The sequence below is a fragment of the Amia ocellicauda genome, chromosome 15 (assembly GCF_036373705.1).
Source record: "Amia ocellicauda isolate fAmiCal2 chromosome 15, fAmiCal2.hap1, whole genome shotgun sequence".
Classification (NCBI taxonomy): domain Eukaryota; kingdom Metazoa; phylum Chordata; class Actinopteri; order Amiiformes; family Amiidae; genus Amia; species Amia ocellicauda.
Window position 1 is genome coordinate 4,119,148 of NC_089864.1, and position 14,535 is coordinate 4,133,682.

General features: G+C 43.3%; 2 protein-coding genes and 1 long non-coding RNA gene across 7 annotated transcripts; all 3 read left to right on the forward strand.

The window, feature by feature from the left end:
* The first annotated feature begins 22 nt into the window (after positions 1–22).
* Positions 23–3,660, forward strand: LOC136711084 (uncharacterized). 2 transcript variants are annotated; one of them, XR_010804701.1, is made up of 5 exons: positions 23–129; positions 1,342–1,536; positions 2,350–2,662; positions 2,974–3,261; positions 3,349–3,660. It is a non-coding gene; the product is annotated as an uncharacterized LOC136711084 (long non-coding RNA). The 2 variants fall into 2 exon arrangements; XR_010804700.1 differs by having other exon boundaries at positions 2,350–3,261.
* Positions 3,661–4,456: 796 nt separating this feature from the next.
* Positions 4,457–9,037, forward strand: LOC136711085 (uncharacterized). Of its 2 annotated transcripts, none has more exons than XM_066687066.1 (7): positions 4,457–4,579; positions 6,319–6,371; positions 6,471–6,803; positions 7,018–7,302; positions 7,390–7,692; positions 7,854–8,032; positions 8,744–9,037. In XM_066687066.1, the coding sequence occupies exons 2-6, from the start codon at positions 6,329–6,331 to the stop codon at positions 7,994–7,996; spliced, it is 1,107 nt and encodes a 368-aa protein (XP_066543163.1). In that variant the 5' UTR covers positions 4,457–4,579; positions 6,319–6,328; the 3' UTR covers positions 7,997–8,032; positions 8,744–9,037. The 2 variants fall into 2 exon arrangements, with proteins under 2 accessions (XP_066543163.1, XP_066543164.1); XM_066687067.1 differs by lacking the exon at positions 4,457–4,579 and adding an exon at positions 5,032–5,111.
* Positions 9,038–9,739: 702 nt separating this feature from the next.
* On the forward strand, positions 9,740–14,414 carry LOC136711086 (uncharacterized). Of its 3 annotated transcripts, XM_066687069.1 has the most exons (7): positions 9,740–9,956; positions 11,696–11,748; positions 11,848–12,180; positions 12,395–12,679; positions 12,767–13,069; positions 13,231–13,409; positions 14,121–14,414. In XM_066687069.1, the coding sequence occupies exons 2-6, from the start codon at positions 11,706–11,708 to the stop codon at positions 13,371–13,373; spliced, it is 1,107 nt and encodes a 368-aa protein (XP_066543166.1). In that variant the 5' UTR covers positions 9,740–9,956; positions 11,696–11,705; the 3' UTR covers positions 13,374–13,409; positions 14,121–14,414. The 3 variants fall into 3 exon arrangements, with proteins under 3 accessions (XP_066543166.1, XP_066543165.1, XP_066543167.1); XM_066687068.1 differs by having other exon boundaries at positions 13,231–14,414; XM_066687070.1 differs by lacking the exon at positions 9,740–9,956 and adding an exon at positions 10,407–10,488 and having other exon boundaries at positions 13,231–14,414.
* Positions 14,415–14,535: the final 121 nt, after the last annotated feature.

A 14,535-nucleotide genomic window follows, 5' to 3' on the forward strand; every position in this document is an offset into this window, starting at 1 on the left:
TTGGATCAGTATCAGCCAATGATGCTCCTTCAAATCCAGTCAATAATAAAGCACTAGCACACAAACGGCCTGTCATCATGTAAAGGATACTGTTTGTGTCTGTAGAAATGCACCTTGTTGCACAAGTCCGTGAGTATTGAAATATAAAGTCAACAATTTTATTGTGAAACGCAGAGAAAAGAAATGCATAAATATTAAATGGTTATACAATTGAATAAAAAGTTAAACAGAAGACAACATGAATCAATGTGAATCTGATCTGCATTGCCAGAAGTATTCAAAGTTGTAATTTAAGTATAAGAATAATGAAATCGCGCGTACATATTCAACAGTCTGATTTATTGATCGTGAAATCCATTTTAAATGTCAGGTTCACGGTATATGTGTGGCTCTTACGAATCGCCTATTCATTGACCGGATACAAAACCGAAAGTAAGGCATCATGCCTGTGCTTTAAAACACAGCAACGACGGAATACAGTTGTGTTTGTAACTGAACTTGGGTAAATTAAGTCAAATTACTGAATCTGCAGCAGCTTGTCATTGTTTTCATTCAATTTGAAATTGGCTGTGGAGACTTGGTAGACATGCGCAGTACGGGAACATACATAGAGTAGACATGAATGGTAAAACAAATTTGAAGAACTCTGAATTCATAAAACCAAATGCATGTTCAATAAAAACCAATCAAACTGTAAAACACAGGCTCTCGTTCACCGCTTCTGATCTATACCCCCCACCCCCAGTTTGATCTGAATTTAAGCCCGGTTTCTTGCTTCTGTCCCGGCGCTGCTAAACTAGTTTAATTGATATCAGGTGGATGAATGGCTTCTGCCGGGACAGGACCTATAATAAGGTGCACGTTTTCATTTAAATGGTATTGTGTGCTAGCGTTGCTAAGCTAATGTATTAAAATATTGCAAAGCTCATGCAATGCTCCTCACAATGATGCTACTTATCTTTAAATCACCATTTGCTGTGGTCTTTAACATAGAAACGCTATATTATTTTGAGACTTCACACCAGAAAAGCAATGAGGATATGTTTGAGTAGTGACTTTGTTAGTACATCTACCCCTTTGTGTCAGTGCAGATTATTAGTTTATTTAAAGAGTAAACGAACACATTCTCTGCTCAACACTTCAGGTAATAAACACGAATGTAATACAAAGTAGGGTTTCTGTTTCGACTAAATTTAAATATTGTTGCAGGTCTTCTATTAAACTGAAGTATATGGGAAGCCTAGCCCAAAGCAATGATTATCACCTTCCTTATACGATGAGGTCTCCTCATAAATAACAATACAACAAGGAATCACAACATCACTTCTCTCCCCACAACAGTCTGTCCCAATGATGCCCTACACAACTGGAAGAGGCTCTTCTGCACACCAAACCCAGGTCCTGTAAAGCTGGAGACAAAATGCAGTAAGAAAAGTGTACATTAATCATCCCCCTAGCGTGGGATCCATCTGAAGACCCAGGACGAATCCTCGGCTGAGGATCAAGGCATCGATCTCCAAGCACCAGAGACTCGTGGTACGCCACTGTTCATCTGCCTTTCCCACTCATGTATGCATAAATGTTACAACAGTGGTATTCAGCCCAGCCCTACCCCCATGTCTGCAGGGGTTTGTTCCAGCTGAGAGCTAAATAACACAAGTAGAAGAGTGATTAACATATCAGTTGACCTTTTTTAATTGCTGTCAGCTGTTTATAGGTGTATTTAATTAAAGTTAAAGGGTTTGATTATGTACCCAAGCACTTATCTGGAACAATAACCAGAAGACATGAGCTTAACCATGGCTCTTACCCAACACTCTGCAACCCTGTGTTTTATAATGAAAATGTAAGCCTTATTTAATAATGATATATTTGACTTCCCAGGATCAGATTTTCCCTGGGAATCATGCTTCAGTGGATTGTCCTGGCTGGAGTTATGACTGGAGGCAAGGAAGTTTATTTTTCTTTATTTTCATTTGATTATTTCAGTATAGTGACAAAATCCTGTCTTAGATATTTTAGTTAAGATTGTTTTCTCTAAACTGAACAAGTATTTAACAAACTATGAAAAATATAGTTGTTGAATATGTATGGTTTAATTAGTAATCTACAGCTCTGGAAGAAATTAAGAGACCACTTAACATTGGTTTCTGAACTTGGAGTGGTCTCATAATTTTTTCCAGAGCTGTATATGTCAATACGATTGTGTACATTTGAAGAATATGAATACTTTCAGACAAGGTTTTTTGAATCATGTTTTGTTTATTTTTTGCAGTTTTCCTTATTCTAAGACAATATTCTCTAGGTCTCCTCTTTGCAGTATGATGTCAACTTTTCTCCATTCTCCAGTCTCCTCAGCTCCTGTCTCAGTGTCAGTGAGAGTCGGGGACTCTGTCACTCTGCCCTGTGATGGATCAGCCTGCAGAGGGACTCCTATAGAGCAGATCTACATTAAATGGGAGACCGTGAACCAGAGAGTCGAATTTGTCCATGGGAAGTCCTACTCCAGCCCTGGGTTCGGGAACAGAGCTGAGGTTCCCCTGGAGAGGGTCAGACTTCTCTCTGACCCTCCAGCACACACTGTTCACCGATGGAGGGATGTACTCTTGTAATTATAACAAAGAAAAACAACTGGGCCGCTTGGTTAATCTTATTATTATAGGTAGATGCTTGGATCATTTGAGACTGTATATGTTCATCTAGAAACCCAATGTCCTGCTATCTTTTCAGTGTTGTGGTTGCTGTAGCCTGTGCCTCTCGGTCAGAGACGATGGTGCTGGGTCAATGCCAGTCCTGCTGCTCCGTAGTCCACTGTCCTAAGTGATTCACTCCACCTGAGCTTTTACCTACGTTACTGAACATCATATATTGATCCAGTTAATTTATTAAAGGGATTTTTTAAATTGGAATCTCCACCTAATCCTAATTTTAAGTAATTCTCAAATCATTTCTATGATTGACTTCTCTCCGCAGGCCGTAAGGAGAGTGCCTCTCTCTCCTATGGGCAGCCCCTGAGCCTCCGTCTGTACAGCAGGGCAGCTGTGACAGTGCGGTTTAACCCTGCGGGCGCTGGAGCCTCTCTCCCAGTGTGTGCTGTAGAGGGCGGCACTGTGACCCCTGACCCTGCCTATGGGTCCCCAGTTTCAGGGCAGGAGCAGGAGGTCACACTGTCTGCACTGACCTTCACTGACCAGGGCTCCTACATAGTGCTGGACTCCCAGAGCAGAAAGACCATCAGCACTGTGAACGTCACTGTGACAGGTAGGACAGGGGCCGGGCTCTACTGGAGATCAGGGCTGTGATGAGAGACAGGACTCGGGCTGATGTTCTCCGGTTTCATCCTCTCAGCTCACAGAGACGCCCTCACGGTGCCGTCTGGAGCCTCGCTGTCTCTCCCGCTCTACTCTCCTGGGCCGGTGGAGGTGCTGTTTGCTGCTGCAGGAGAGGGGGCCTGTGCTCTAACGTGACCTTTTTCCCCACTACTGTTCAGTCTGTCCATACTCCTTTATAAGTGTACTGCTGAACTTGACTATTGACCCTGAGACTTTTTTTCTCCCCTCAACATGTAAATATTTCTGTGTAATGTGTGTCTAAGCAGCAGAATCAGAATCCAAAAAACTCTCTCATTAAGACTATTAAAATTTCAATTCAGCTATTAAATGCGCGCACGTGTATTTGTACAAGCTGAATATTTAGCAGTGAAATGGTCGGGTTCATGCGGGTTCATGCGGGTTGGGCCACTGATGTCTCTGCGGATTCTCCACACAACGTGAAGACCCAATGGAGCAGATCCTTCAACACTGTGTGCAGAGACCTGCAGTCAAAAGCTGCACAATCACTGGATCCATACATGCAGCACTGAAACAAATCACAGGATCCACCTGCTACGTGCACAGTAACACGTTTAATATCATGTTCATATTAATGTCACCTGCAGAGCACTTTAATTCAGCTGCTCAGATAACAGCGCCAGACTGATGGAGATCACAGCCTTCAGCAAGAGGCAAGTGGAGGGGCATCGTATTCATTAAGAGCCTGTGATGTCCCAGTTTATGTTTAGGTCAGAAACACACACACACACACCAGGGTAAACTGTAGAAAACTGACTACAGTTATGAAGATCGATAATACACTGTCTTCAATTCAATAAACATGTGAACAACAGATAATGATTAAAATATTTAAAATGAACGCAGTTTGCATTACGGCCGCATGGTGACGCAGTAAATAACCACTAACAGATGCACTTTGCTATTGTCAATATGTCGTGTCCATAACACCTATAACAAACACAGAGTGCCTTCAAAACAACACGCGTCCACACTTTCAGTTCCAACCCTCCTGTCGTCATTCAACGTCACTTTACCTGTCAGTCCAGTCACTTTACCAGCCGCTTTATCTGCGCTGATGCTGCAACGTCCCGTCAACGACTTGCTTTCACTTTCACTGCTTTCGCGCTTTTTTAAACTCTTTCTAACGGCATTGAGGAGAATGAATGGGAAATTACGTGAATGTCTCAAAACTGAAAAGATTAATGATCCTTTTCAATTGGAAGAATTAAAATCCGTTTAACTTTTCGGTGAGTACTGACCATATTTCTTTTTAAACTAGCAGTTAAGAGGAAATGATATGAATGGTTTGTTGAGTTCATATATAGTTGCTTAATGATACATATAGTACAGTCATTCCTGCTATAACGCTGACATTTTTATAATGCAAAAACAAAAGAAACCTGCAAGCACTGCTGCAGTCAGACACTAATGCCCCGTTTCCAGCGGCGGAGCGTCCGGTTAATAAGGATAATAATGATCGTAGCAGCCGATGGTATTAATATTGTATGAACAGCGGCCATACATGGTCAATGATTTGCCATCTGTATGCATACTCAACCACTTCTGTGACTGGTGTGTCTTTGCTGTCACTAAGGAAGGGGTCACTATTCCGATACAGCCACTTTCTTGATGTAATATAAATCAACTATCCACATAACTTGTTCTAGTGTATGATTATAAACCTCTATTTTATCACTTGCTTGGAGGCAGACCAAGCAACTTTTCCCCCTAAAGGGAATCCATCGCCATAATCTGGAAGCCCTCAGGTAGAAGAATCAGGTAGGGTAACAGGACAGTATGAGAAAGTTAATACTGATGGCAGTGATTATGAATCTGTATTATACTGCACACATTAATTTGTGGGACAGTTCATGAAGCTGCCTTTACAAAGTTAGGTTTAGCTCACATTCTCAAAATTGCCAATACAGTAAACGTTGTGTGAGTTTGTTAAATCTAAACTATGTTTATTGCATATGAATTGATCATTCAATTGTGCTTTTTTGGGTGAGCAGCATCATTGCCAGGTTAATCTTGTATTGTCCACAGTACAGTATAGTGATGTTTTACAATTAAAAGAAAAAAAATATGAAGCAAAATATTTAAGTTAAATGCATACATTAACAACAAACTACATAATCTACAGTAGTGAAACAGTCTGGTGGTGGTGTGCTAACTATTTCTCACATGAGAGACTGAGAATATCTGGTGGCCACTAAGAGGTTAGTGTTCTCGGGAATGATTGCTTACCAAATAATGATTAGTTGCATGTTTAAAGACAAATACATGGGCATGATGAATTTACACATCAATAATATGAGGAAGAAGAGAAATAAATGATAGAGGACAGGTTTAAAAGTATTAAGTTGTGTGTAGTGTTTATTGGTTTGGCCTGAATCCTGTTTTAGCATATATACTACAGAATTGCTTCTAATTACTGATATTATGGGGGGAATGAAACGGGCAAAGTTTCTGTTGTCATTCCTTTTTATGTTTCATTCTTTGTTCCTCTAATAAATATGTTTGATCACACAAAAAAGTTGTTGATTATTCAGGTGAGAGAGAGAGACACACTAGCAGTAAAAGTTTGGGCATTTTTGGTAATTGACACGCTTTGTGCCGCAAGCTAGTGATCATAGTACAAATAAATGTAATGAAAAATCCATATCACTTTAGTGGCAGTTTCAGATACATTTACTAGTGACTGTGATGAATACAAGAAAAGGCCCACAAAATAAAAGTTTCCCACACAGACACACACAATTGCTTCCTAGGACAATTAACCACCCTGTCCCCTCCTCCAGTGAAATCCTTAGTGTGGCCCCTGATCCTGCCATTTCATAATCTCTCTCCTGGCATGTTCTTGTGTACAGAATCCATTGTTTTCTAACTGCATTATCAAATAATAGTAATACAAGTATGAATAGTTCTAATAATAACCATATCAATAATAGTAATAATAATACTACTGAAATTGTCTTCACTGCAGGACTCTCAGCATGCTGATCTGCTGGATTGTTCTGGCTGTGACTGTCACTGCAGGTAGGAGATCAGGATTCTTGGTTTCTTTCTTTTGCATTAATAAGCACATGACCAGTGGTGCTGCTGTGTCTCAGTCTGTCTCTGCACTGTGTCTCTCAGTCTCCTCAGATCCTGTCTCAGTGTCAGTGAGAGTCGGGGACTCTGTCACTCTGCCCTGTGATGGATCAGCTTGCAGAGGGACTCCTGAAGAGCAGCTCTACATTAAGTGGGAGACAGTGGATCAGGATGTCTATGTGTTCAGGAGAGGCACAGTCCACCCCGGCCCTGGGTTTGAGAACAGAGCTGAGGTTCCCCTGGAGAGGATCAGACAGGGGGACTTCTCTCTGACCCTCCAGCACACACTGCTCTCTGATGGAGAGATATACGAGTGTTTCTGTGAGGGAGAGAGAAAACGGGATGCTTTTCTTGGAGATGTTCGGCTCACCATCACAGGTAAGAGTGTGAATGTCTTTATGATTGAATGTCTGCTCTGTGGTTTCTGTGTGACTTTAACTGCTAACATTCTGCCCAAATAATGGCAACTTCAGGTTGTTTCTGTTTTAATGACCCAAGTCTCTCAAACTCTTCCCCATTCAGTCAGTCAGAGATTCACTGGGCAGCAGTCACTTTATCCTGGTTTCTTATGTACAACATGTCCTCTCCGCAGGCTGTAAGGAGAGCGCCTCTCTCTCCTATGGGCAGCCCCTGAGCCTCCGTCTGTACAGCAGGGCAGCTGTGACAGTGCGGTTTAACCCTGCGGGCACTGGAGCCTCTCTCCCAGTGTGTGCTGTAGAGGGCGGCACCGTGACCCCTGACCCTGCCTATGTGCCTCGAGTCTCAGGGCAGGAGCAGGAGGTCACACTGTCTGCACTGACCTTCACTGACCAGGGCACCTACACAGTGCTGGACTCCCAGAGCAGGACCATCAGCACTGTGAACGTCACTGTGACAGGTAGGACAGGGGCCGGGCTCTACTGGAGATCAGGGCTGTGATGAGAGACAGGACTCGGGCTGATGTTCTCCTGTTTCATCCTCTCAGCTCAGAGAGACGCCCTCACCCTGCCGTCTGGAGCCTCGCTGTCTCTCCCGCTCTACTCTCCTGGGCCGGTGGAGTTGCTGTTTGCTGCTGCAGGAGAGGGAGCCTGTGTCTCAGTGTGCGCTGTGGAGAGGGGCACAGCGAGCCGCCCTGGCCCCGGGTACGAGCACAGAGTGTCAGTGCAGAACGGTTCTCTGACCCTGCGCTCACTCACAGCAGCTGACCAGGGAAACTACACACTGAGGGAGTCAGGGAACAACTGCACTGTCAGCAACGTCTCTGTGTCTGTGTGTGACACTGTGAGAGGTAAGAGCCTGTTATGTGATAGTGAGTCCTAGAGTCCACAGATCACTGAAGAGCTGAAGCACAGCCGTGGCTGCTGCTCACTGACCCCTGAGGCTTTTTATCTCCCTTGTTGAAGCTGATTGTATTTAACCCCCTTGAATTTACCTACCCTTGTCTTGCAGGGTCGGGGGTTCTCAGGAGGTCCAGGGTGGGTGCAGTGGTGGCAGTGCTGCTGCTTGTCACTGGGATTGCAGTGATCATTGGGCACGGACTGTGTTTCAGGGGAAGAGTGAGAGAGAGACGGACAGAATCTCAACAGGTCTGATGCCCAATAAGCACATGACTGATGCAGGCCGTTAAGGTAGTGAGCCCTGAATGACCGTGTCCTACAGAACTGTATTGCAAAGCCAGAGAAAAGGGAACAAAGCACTACAATGAGTGGCAAAATCCATAATGGCAATACTAATTCTGTGTATTATTTACACATAAATAAGCAGTGTGTGTGGGGGGGTATTAGTAAAAATGGTAGTCCCCACACTGTACCTGTAGGACTTCGGCTGATTCCTTTTAAAACACTTGTGTGTGACATAGCTTTGGGGGTGGAGGGGTATTCACTGCCAACCAACCAGCTCCCAGGGACAACAGAATAATGGGAAAAAAAAAATCACTCAAATTGCTTCTCTTGGGAAAACAAAACGTGACCGATTATGGTGTTCATACAATGTGTGAATTGTTCCTGCACGATCCAAGATGGAGCCCAATCTATATTCTCTCCTAAAATTGAAACCCTTGTATTTAAAAACTATTTTTGCAGTCCACTCCAACTTTCACGGATATCATCCCTGAAACCATTATAATTTGGAAAAAGTGTTATTCGTGCAAATGCTATCTTTGTCTCAAATGTTTTAGGAAAACCAATTTAAAACCAACCAGTATCATCCCTACGGAAATGGATTTCAAATTGCTTAAAATTCCAGCTTCAAAAGAAGTCCATGTGTTTGTTTGGTTTTCTGCATTGTAGCCCTGAGCCTTTTGTTAGAGTCATGTGTGTCTCTCTCTCTCTCCACCCCAGATCCCATGTTCCTGTGAAGACTCAATCTCTCTGCCTCTGCCTTTTGATTAATCAAACCTCTAAGGGATGAAAATGCTTCACCTATCTGTGCTCTAACGTGACCTTTTTCCCCACTACTGTTCAGTCTGTCCATACTCCTTTATAAGTGTACTGCTGAATTTGACTATTGACCCTGAGACTTTTTTTCTCCCCTCAACATGTAAATATTTCTGTGTAATGTGTGTCTAAGCAGCAGAATCAGAATCCAAAAAACTCTCTCATTAAGACTATTAAAATTTCAATTCAGCTATTAAATGCGCGCACGTGTATTTGTACAAGCTGAATATTTAGCAGTGAAATGGTCGGGTTCATGCGGGTTCATGCGGGTTGGGCCACTGATGTCTCTGCGGATTCTCCACACAACGTGAAGACCCAATGGAGCAGATCCTTCAACACTGTGTGCAGAGACCTGCAGTCAAAAGCTGCACAATCACTGGATCCATACATGCAGCACTGAAACAAATCACAGGATCCACCTGCTACGTGCACAGTAACACGTTTAATATCATGTTCATATTAATGTCACCTGCAGAGCACTTTAATTCAGCTGCTCAGATAACAGCGCCAGACTGATGGAGATCACAGCCTTCAGCAAGAGGCAAGTGGAGGGGCATCGTATTCATTAAGAGCCTGTGATGTCCCAGTTTATGTTTAGGTCAGAAACACACACACACACACCAGGGTAAACTGTAGAAAACTCACTACAGTTATGAAGATCGATAATACACTGTCTTCAATTCAATAAACATGTGAACAACAGATAATGATTGAAATATTTAAAATGAACGCAGTTTGCATTACGGCCGCATGGTGACGCAGTAAATAACCACTAACAGATGCACTTTGCTATTGTCAATATGTCGTGTCCATAACACCTATAACAAACACAGAGTGCCTTCAAAACAACACGCGTCCACACTTTCAGTTCCAACCCTCCTGTCGTCATTCAACGTCACTTTACCTGTCAGTCCAGTCACTTTACCAGCCGCTTTATCTGCGCTGATGCTGCAACGTCCCGTCAACGACTTGCTTTCACTTTCACTGCTGGCGCGCTTTTTTAAACTCTTTCTAACGGCATTGAGGAGAATGAATGGGAAATTACGTGAATGTCTCAAAACTGAAAAGATTAATGATCCTTTTCAATTGGAAGAATTAAAATCCGTTTAACTTTTCGGTGAGTACTGACCATATTTCTTTTTAAACTAGCAGTTAAGAGGAAATGATATGAATGGTTTGTTGAGTTCATATATAGTTGCTTAATGATACATATAGTACAGTCATTCCTGCTATAACGCTGACATTTTTATAATGCAAAAACAAAAGAAACCTGCAAGCACTGCTGCAGTCAGACACTAATGCCCCGTTTCCAGCGGCGGAGCGTCCGGTTAATAAGGATAATAATGATCGTAGCAGCCGATGGTATTAATATTGTATGAACAGCGGCCATACATGGTCAATGATTTGCCATCTGTATGCATACTCAACCACTTCTGTGACTGGTGTGTCTTTGCTGTCACTAAGGAAGGGGTCACTATTCCGATACAGCCACTTTCTTGATGTAATATAAATCAACTATCCACATAACTTGTTCTAGTGTATGATTATAAACCTCTATTTTATCACTTGCTTGGAGGCAGACCAAGCAACTTTTCCCCCTAAAGGGAATCCATCGCCATAATCTGGAAGCCCTCAGGTAGAAGAATCAGGTAGGGTAACAGGACAGTATGAGAAAGTTAATACTGATGGCAGTGATTATGAATCTGTATTATACTGCACACATTAATTTGTGGGACAGTTCATGAAGCTGCCTTTACAAAGTTAGGTTTAGCTCACATTCTCAAAATTGCCAATACAGTAAACGTTGTGTGAGTTTGTTAAATCTAAACTATGTTTATTGCATATGAATTGATCATTTAATTGTGCTTTTTTGGGTGAGCAGCATCATTGCCAGGTTAATCTTGTATTGTCCACAGTACAGTATAGTGATGTTTTACAATTAAAAGAAAAAAAATATGAAGCAAAATATTTAAGTTAAATGCATACATTAACAACAAACTACATAATCTACAGTAGTGAAACAGTCTGGTGGTGGTGTGCTAACTATTTCTCACATGAGAGACTGAGAATATCTGGTGGCCACTAAGAGGTTAGTGTTCTCGGGAATGATTGCTTACCAAATAATGATTAGTTGCATGTTTAAAGACAAATACATGGGCATGATGAATTTACACATCAATAATATGAGGAAGAAGAGAAATAAATGATAGAGGACAGGTTTAAAAGTATTAAGTTGTGTGTAGTGTTTATTGGTTTGGCCTGAATCCTGTTTTAGCATATATACTACAGAATTGCTTCTAATTACTGATATTATGGGGGGAATGAAACGGGCAAAGTTTCTGTTGTCATTCCTTTTTATGTTTCATTCTTTGTTCCTCTAATAAATATGTTTGATCACACAAAAAAGTTGTTGATTATTCAGGTGAGAGAGAGAGACACACTAGCAGTAAAAGTTTGGGCATTTTTGGTAATTGACACGCTTTGTGCCGCAAGCTAGTGATCATAGTACAAATAAATGTAATGAAAAATCCATATCACTTTAGTGGCAGTTTCAGATACATTTACTAGTGACTGTGATGAATACAAGAAAAGGCCCACAAAATAAAAGTTTCCCACACAGACACACACAATTGCTTCCTAGGACAATTAACCACCCTGTCCCCTCCTCCAGTGAAATCCTTAGTGTGGCCCCTGATCCTGCCATTTCATAATCTCTCTCCTGGCATGTTCTTGTGTACAGAATCCATTGTTTTCTAACTGCATTATCAAATAATAGTAATACAAGTATGAATAGTTCTAATAATAACCATATCAATAATAGTAATAATAATACTACTGAAATTGTCTTCACTGCAGGACTCTCAGCATGCTGATCTGCTGGATTGTTCTGGCTGTGACTGTCACTGCAGGTAGGAGATCAGGATTCTTGGTTTCTTTCTTTTGCATTAATAAGCACATGACCAGTGGTGCTGCTGTGTCTCAGTCTGTCTCTGCACTGTGTCTCTCAGTCTCCTCAGATCCTGTCTCAGTGTCAGTGAGAGTCGGGGACTCTGTCACTCTGCCCTGTGATGGATCAGCTTGCAGAGGGACTCCTGAAGAGCAGCTCTACATTAAGTGGGAGACAGTGGATCAGGATGTCTATGTGTTCAGGAGAGGCACAGTCCACCCCGGCCCTGGGTTTGAGAACAGAGCTGAGGTTCCCCTGGAGAGGATCAGACAGGGGGACTTCTCTCTGACCCTCCAGCACACACTGCTCTCTGATGGAGAGATATACGAGTGTTTCTGTGAGGGAGAGAGAAAACGGGATGCTTTTCTTGGAGATGTTCGGCTCACCATCACAGGTAAGAGTGTGAATGTCTTTATGATTGAATGTCTGCTCTGTGGTTTCTGTGTGACTTTAACTGCTAACATTCTGCCCAAATAATGGCAACTTCAGGTTGTTTCTGTTTTAATGACCCAAGTCTCTCAAACTCTTCCCCATTCAGTCAGTCAGAGATTCACTGGGCAGCAGTCACTTTATCCTGGTTTCTTATGTACAACATGTCCTCTCCGCAGGCTGTAAGGAGAGCGCCTCTCTCTCCTATGGGCAGCCCCTGAGCCTCCGTCTGTACAGCAGGGCAGCTGTGACAGTGCGGTTTAACCCTGCGGGCACTGGAGCCTCTCTCCCAGTGTGTGCTGTAGAGGGCGGCACCGTGACCCCTGACCCTGCCTATGTGCCTCGAGTCTCAGGGCAGGAGCAGGAGGTCACACTGTCTGCACTGACCTTCACTGACCAGGGCACCTACACAGTGCTGGACTCCCAGAGCAGGACCATCAGCACTGTGAACGTCACTGTGACAGGTAGGACAGGGGCTGGGCTCTACTGGAGATCAGGGCTGTGATGAGAGACAGGACTCGGGCTGATGTTCTCCTGTTTCATCCTCTCAGCTCAGAGAGACGCCCTCACCCTGCCGTCTGGAGCCTCGCTGTCTCTCCCGCTCTACTCTCCTGGGCCGGTGGAGTTGCTGTTTGCTGCTGCAGGAGAGGGAGCCTGTGTCTCAGTGTGCGCTGTGGAGAGGGGCACAGCGAGCCGCCCTGGCCCCGGGTACGAGCACAGAGTGTCAGTGCAGAACGGTTCTCTGACCCTGCGCTCACTCACAGCAGCTGACCAGGGAAACTACACACTGAGGGAGTCAGGGAACAACTGCACTGTCAGCAACGTCTCTGTGTCTGTGTGTGACACTGTGAGAGGTAAGAGCCTGTTATGTGATAGTGAGTCCTAGAGTCCACAGATCACTGAAGAGCTGAAGCACAGCCGTGGCTGCTGCTCACTGACCCCTGAGGCTTTTTATCTCCCTTGTTGAAGCTGATTGTATTTAACCCCCTTGAATTTACCTACCCTTGTCTTGCAGGGTCGGGGGTTCTCAGGAGGTCCAGGGTGGGTGCAGTGGTGGCAGTGCTGCTGCTTGTCACTGGGATTGCAGTGATCATTGGGCACGGACTGTGTTTCAGGGGAAGAGTGAGAGAGAGACGGACAGAATCTCAACAGGTCTGATGCCCAATAAGCACATGACTGATGCAGGCCGTTAAGGTAGTGAGCCCTGAATGACCGTGTCCTACAGAACTGTATTGCAAAGCCAGAGAAAAGGGAACAAAGCACTACAATGAGTGGCAAAATCCATAATGGCAATACTAATTCTGTGTATTATTTACACATAAATAAGCAGTGTGTGGGGGGGGGTATTAGTAAAAATGGTAGTCCCCACACTGTACCTGTAGGACTTCGGCTGATTCCTTTTAAAACACTTGTGTGTGACATAGCTTTGGGGGTGGAGGGGTATTCACTGCCAACCAACCAGCTCCCAGGGACAACAGAATAATGGGAAAAAAAAAATCACTCAAATTGCTTCTCTTGGGAAAACAAAACGTGACCGATTATGGTGTTCATACAATGTGTGAATTGTTCCTGCACGATCCAAGATGGAGCCCAATCTATATTCTCTCCTAAAATTGAAACCCTTGTATTTAAAAACTATTTTTGCAGTCCACTCCAACTTTCACGGATATCATCCCTGAAACCATTATAATTTGGAAAAAGTGTTATTCGTGCAAATGCTATCTTTGTCTCAAATGTTTTAGGAAAACCAATTTAAAACCAACCAGTATCATCCCTACGGAAATGGATTTCAAATTGCTTAAAATTCCAGCTTCAAAAGAAGTCCATGTGTTTGTTTGGTTTTCTGCATTGTAGCCCTGAGCCTTTTGTTAGAGTCATGTGTGTCTCTCTCTCTCTCCACCCCAGATCCCATGTTCCTGTGAAGACTCAATCTCTCTGCCTCTGCCTTTTGATTAATCAAACCTCTAAGGGATGAAAATGCTTCACCTATCTGTGATCTAACGTGACCTTTTTCCCCACTACTGTTCAGTCTGTCCATACTCCTTTATAAGTGTACTGCTGAATTTGACTATTGACCCTGAGACTTTTTTTCTCCCCTCAACATGTAAATATTTCTGTGTAATGTGTGTCTAAGCAGCAGAATCAGAATCCAAAAAACTCTCTCATTAAGACTATTAAAATTTCAATTCAGCTATTAAATGCGCGCACGTGTATTTGTACAAGCTGAATATTTAGCAGTGAAATGGTCGGGTTCATGCGGGTTCATGCGGGTTGGGCCACTGATGTCTCTGCGGATTCTCCACACAACGTGAAGACCCAA

Coding starts and splice junctions, on each gene's coding strand:
- LOC136711086 (XM_066687068.1), top strand. CDS start 11,706: ATGCTGATCTGCTGGATTGTTCTGGCTGTGACTGTCACTGCAG. Junction 12,181..12,394: donor TGTTCGGCTCACCATCACAG/GTAAGAGTGTGA, acceptor TCCTCTCCGCAG/GCTGTAAGGAGAGCGCCTCT. Junction 12,680..12,766: donor TGTGAACGTCACTGTGACAG/GTAGGACAGGGG, acceptor TCATCCTCTCAG/CTCAGAGAGACGCCCTCACC.
- LOC136711085 (XM_066687066.1), top strand. CDS start 6,329: ATGCTGATCTGCTGGATTGTTCTGGCTGTGACTGTCACTGCAG. Junction 6,372..6,470: donor GGCTGTGACTGTCACTGCAG/GTAGGAGATCAG, acceptor TGTGTCTCTCAG/TCTCCTCAGATCCTGTCTCA. Junction 7,303..7,389: donor TGTGAACGTCACTGTGACAG/GTAGGACAGGGG, acceptor TCATCCTCTCAG/CTCAGAGAGACGCCCTCACC.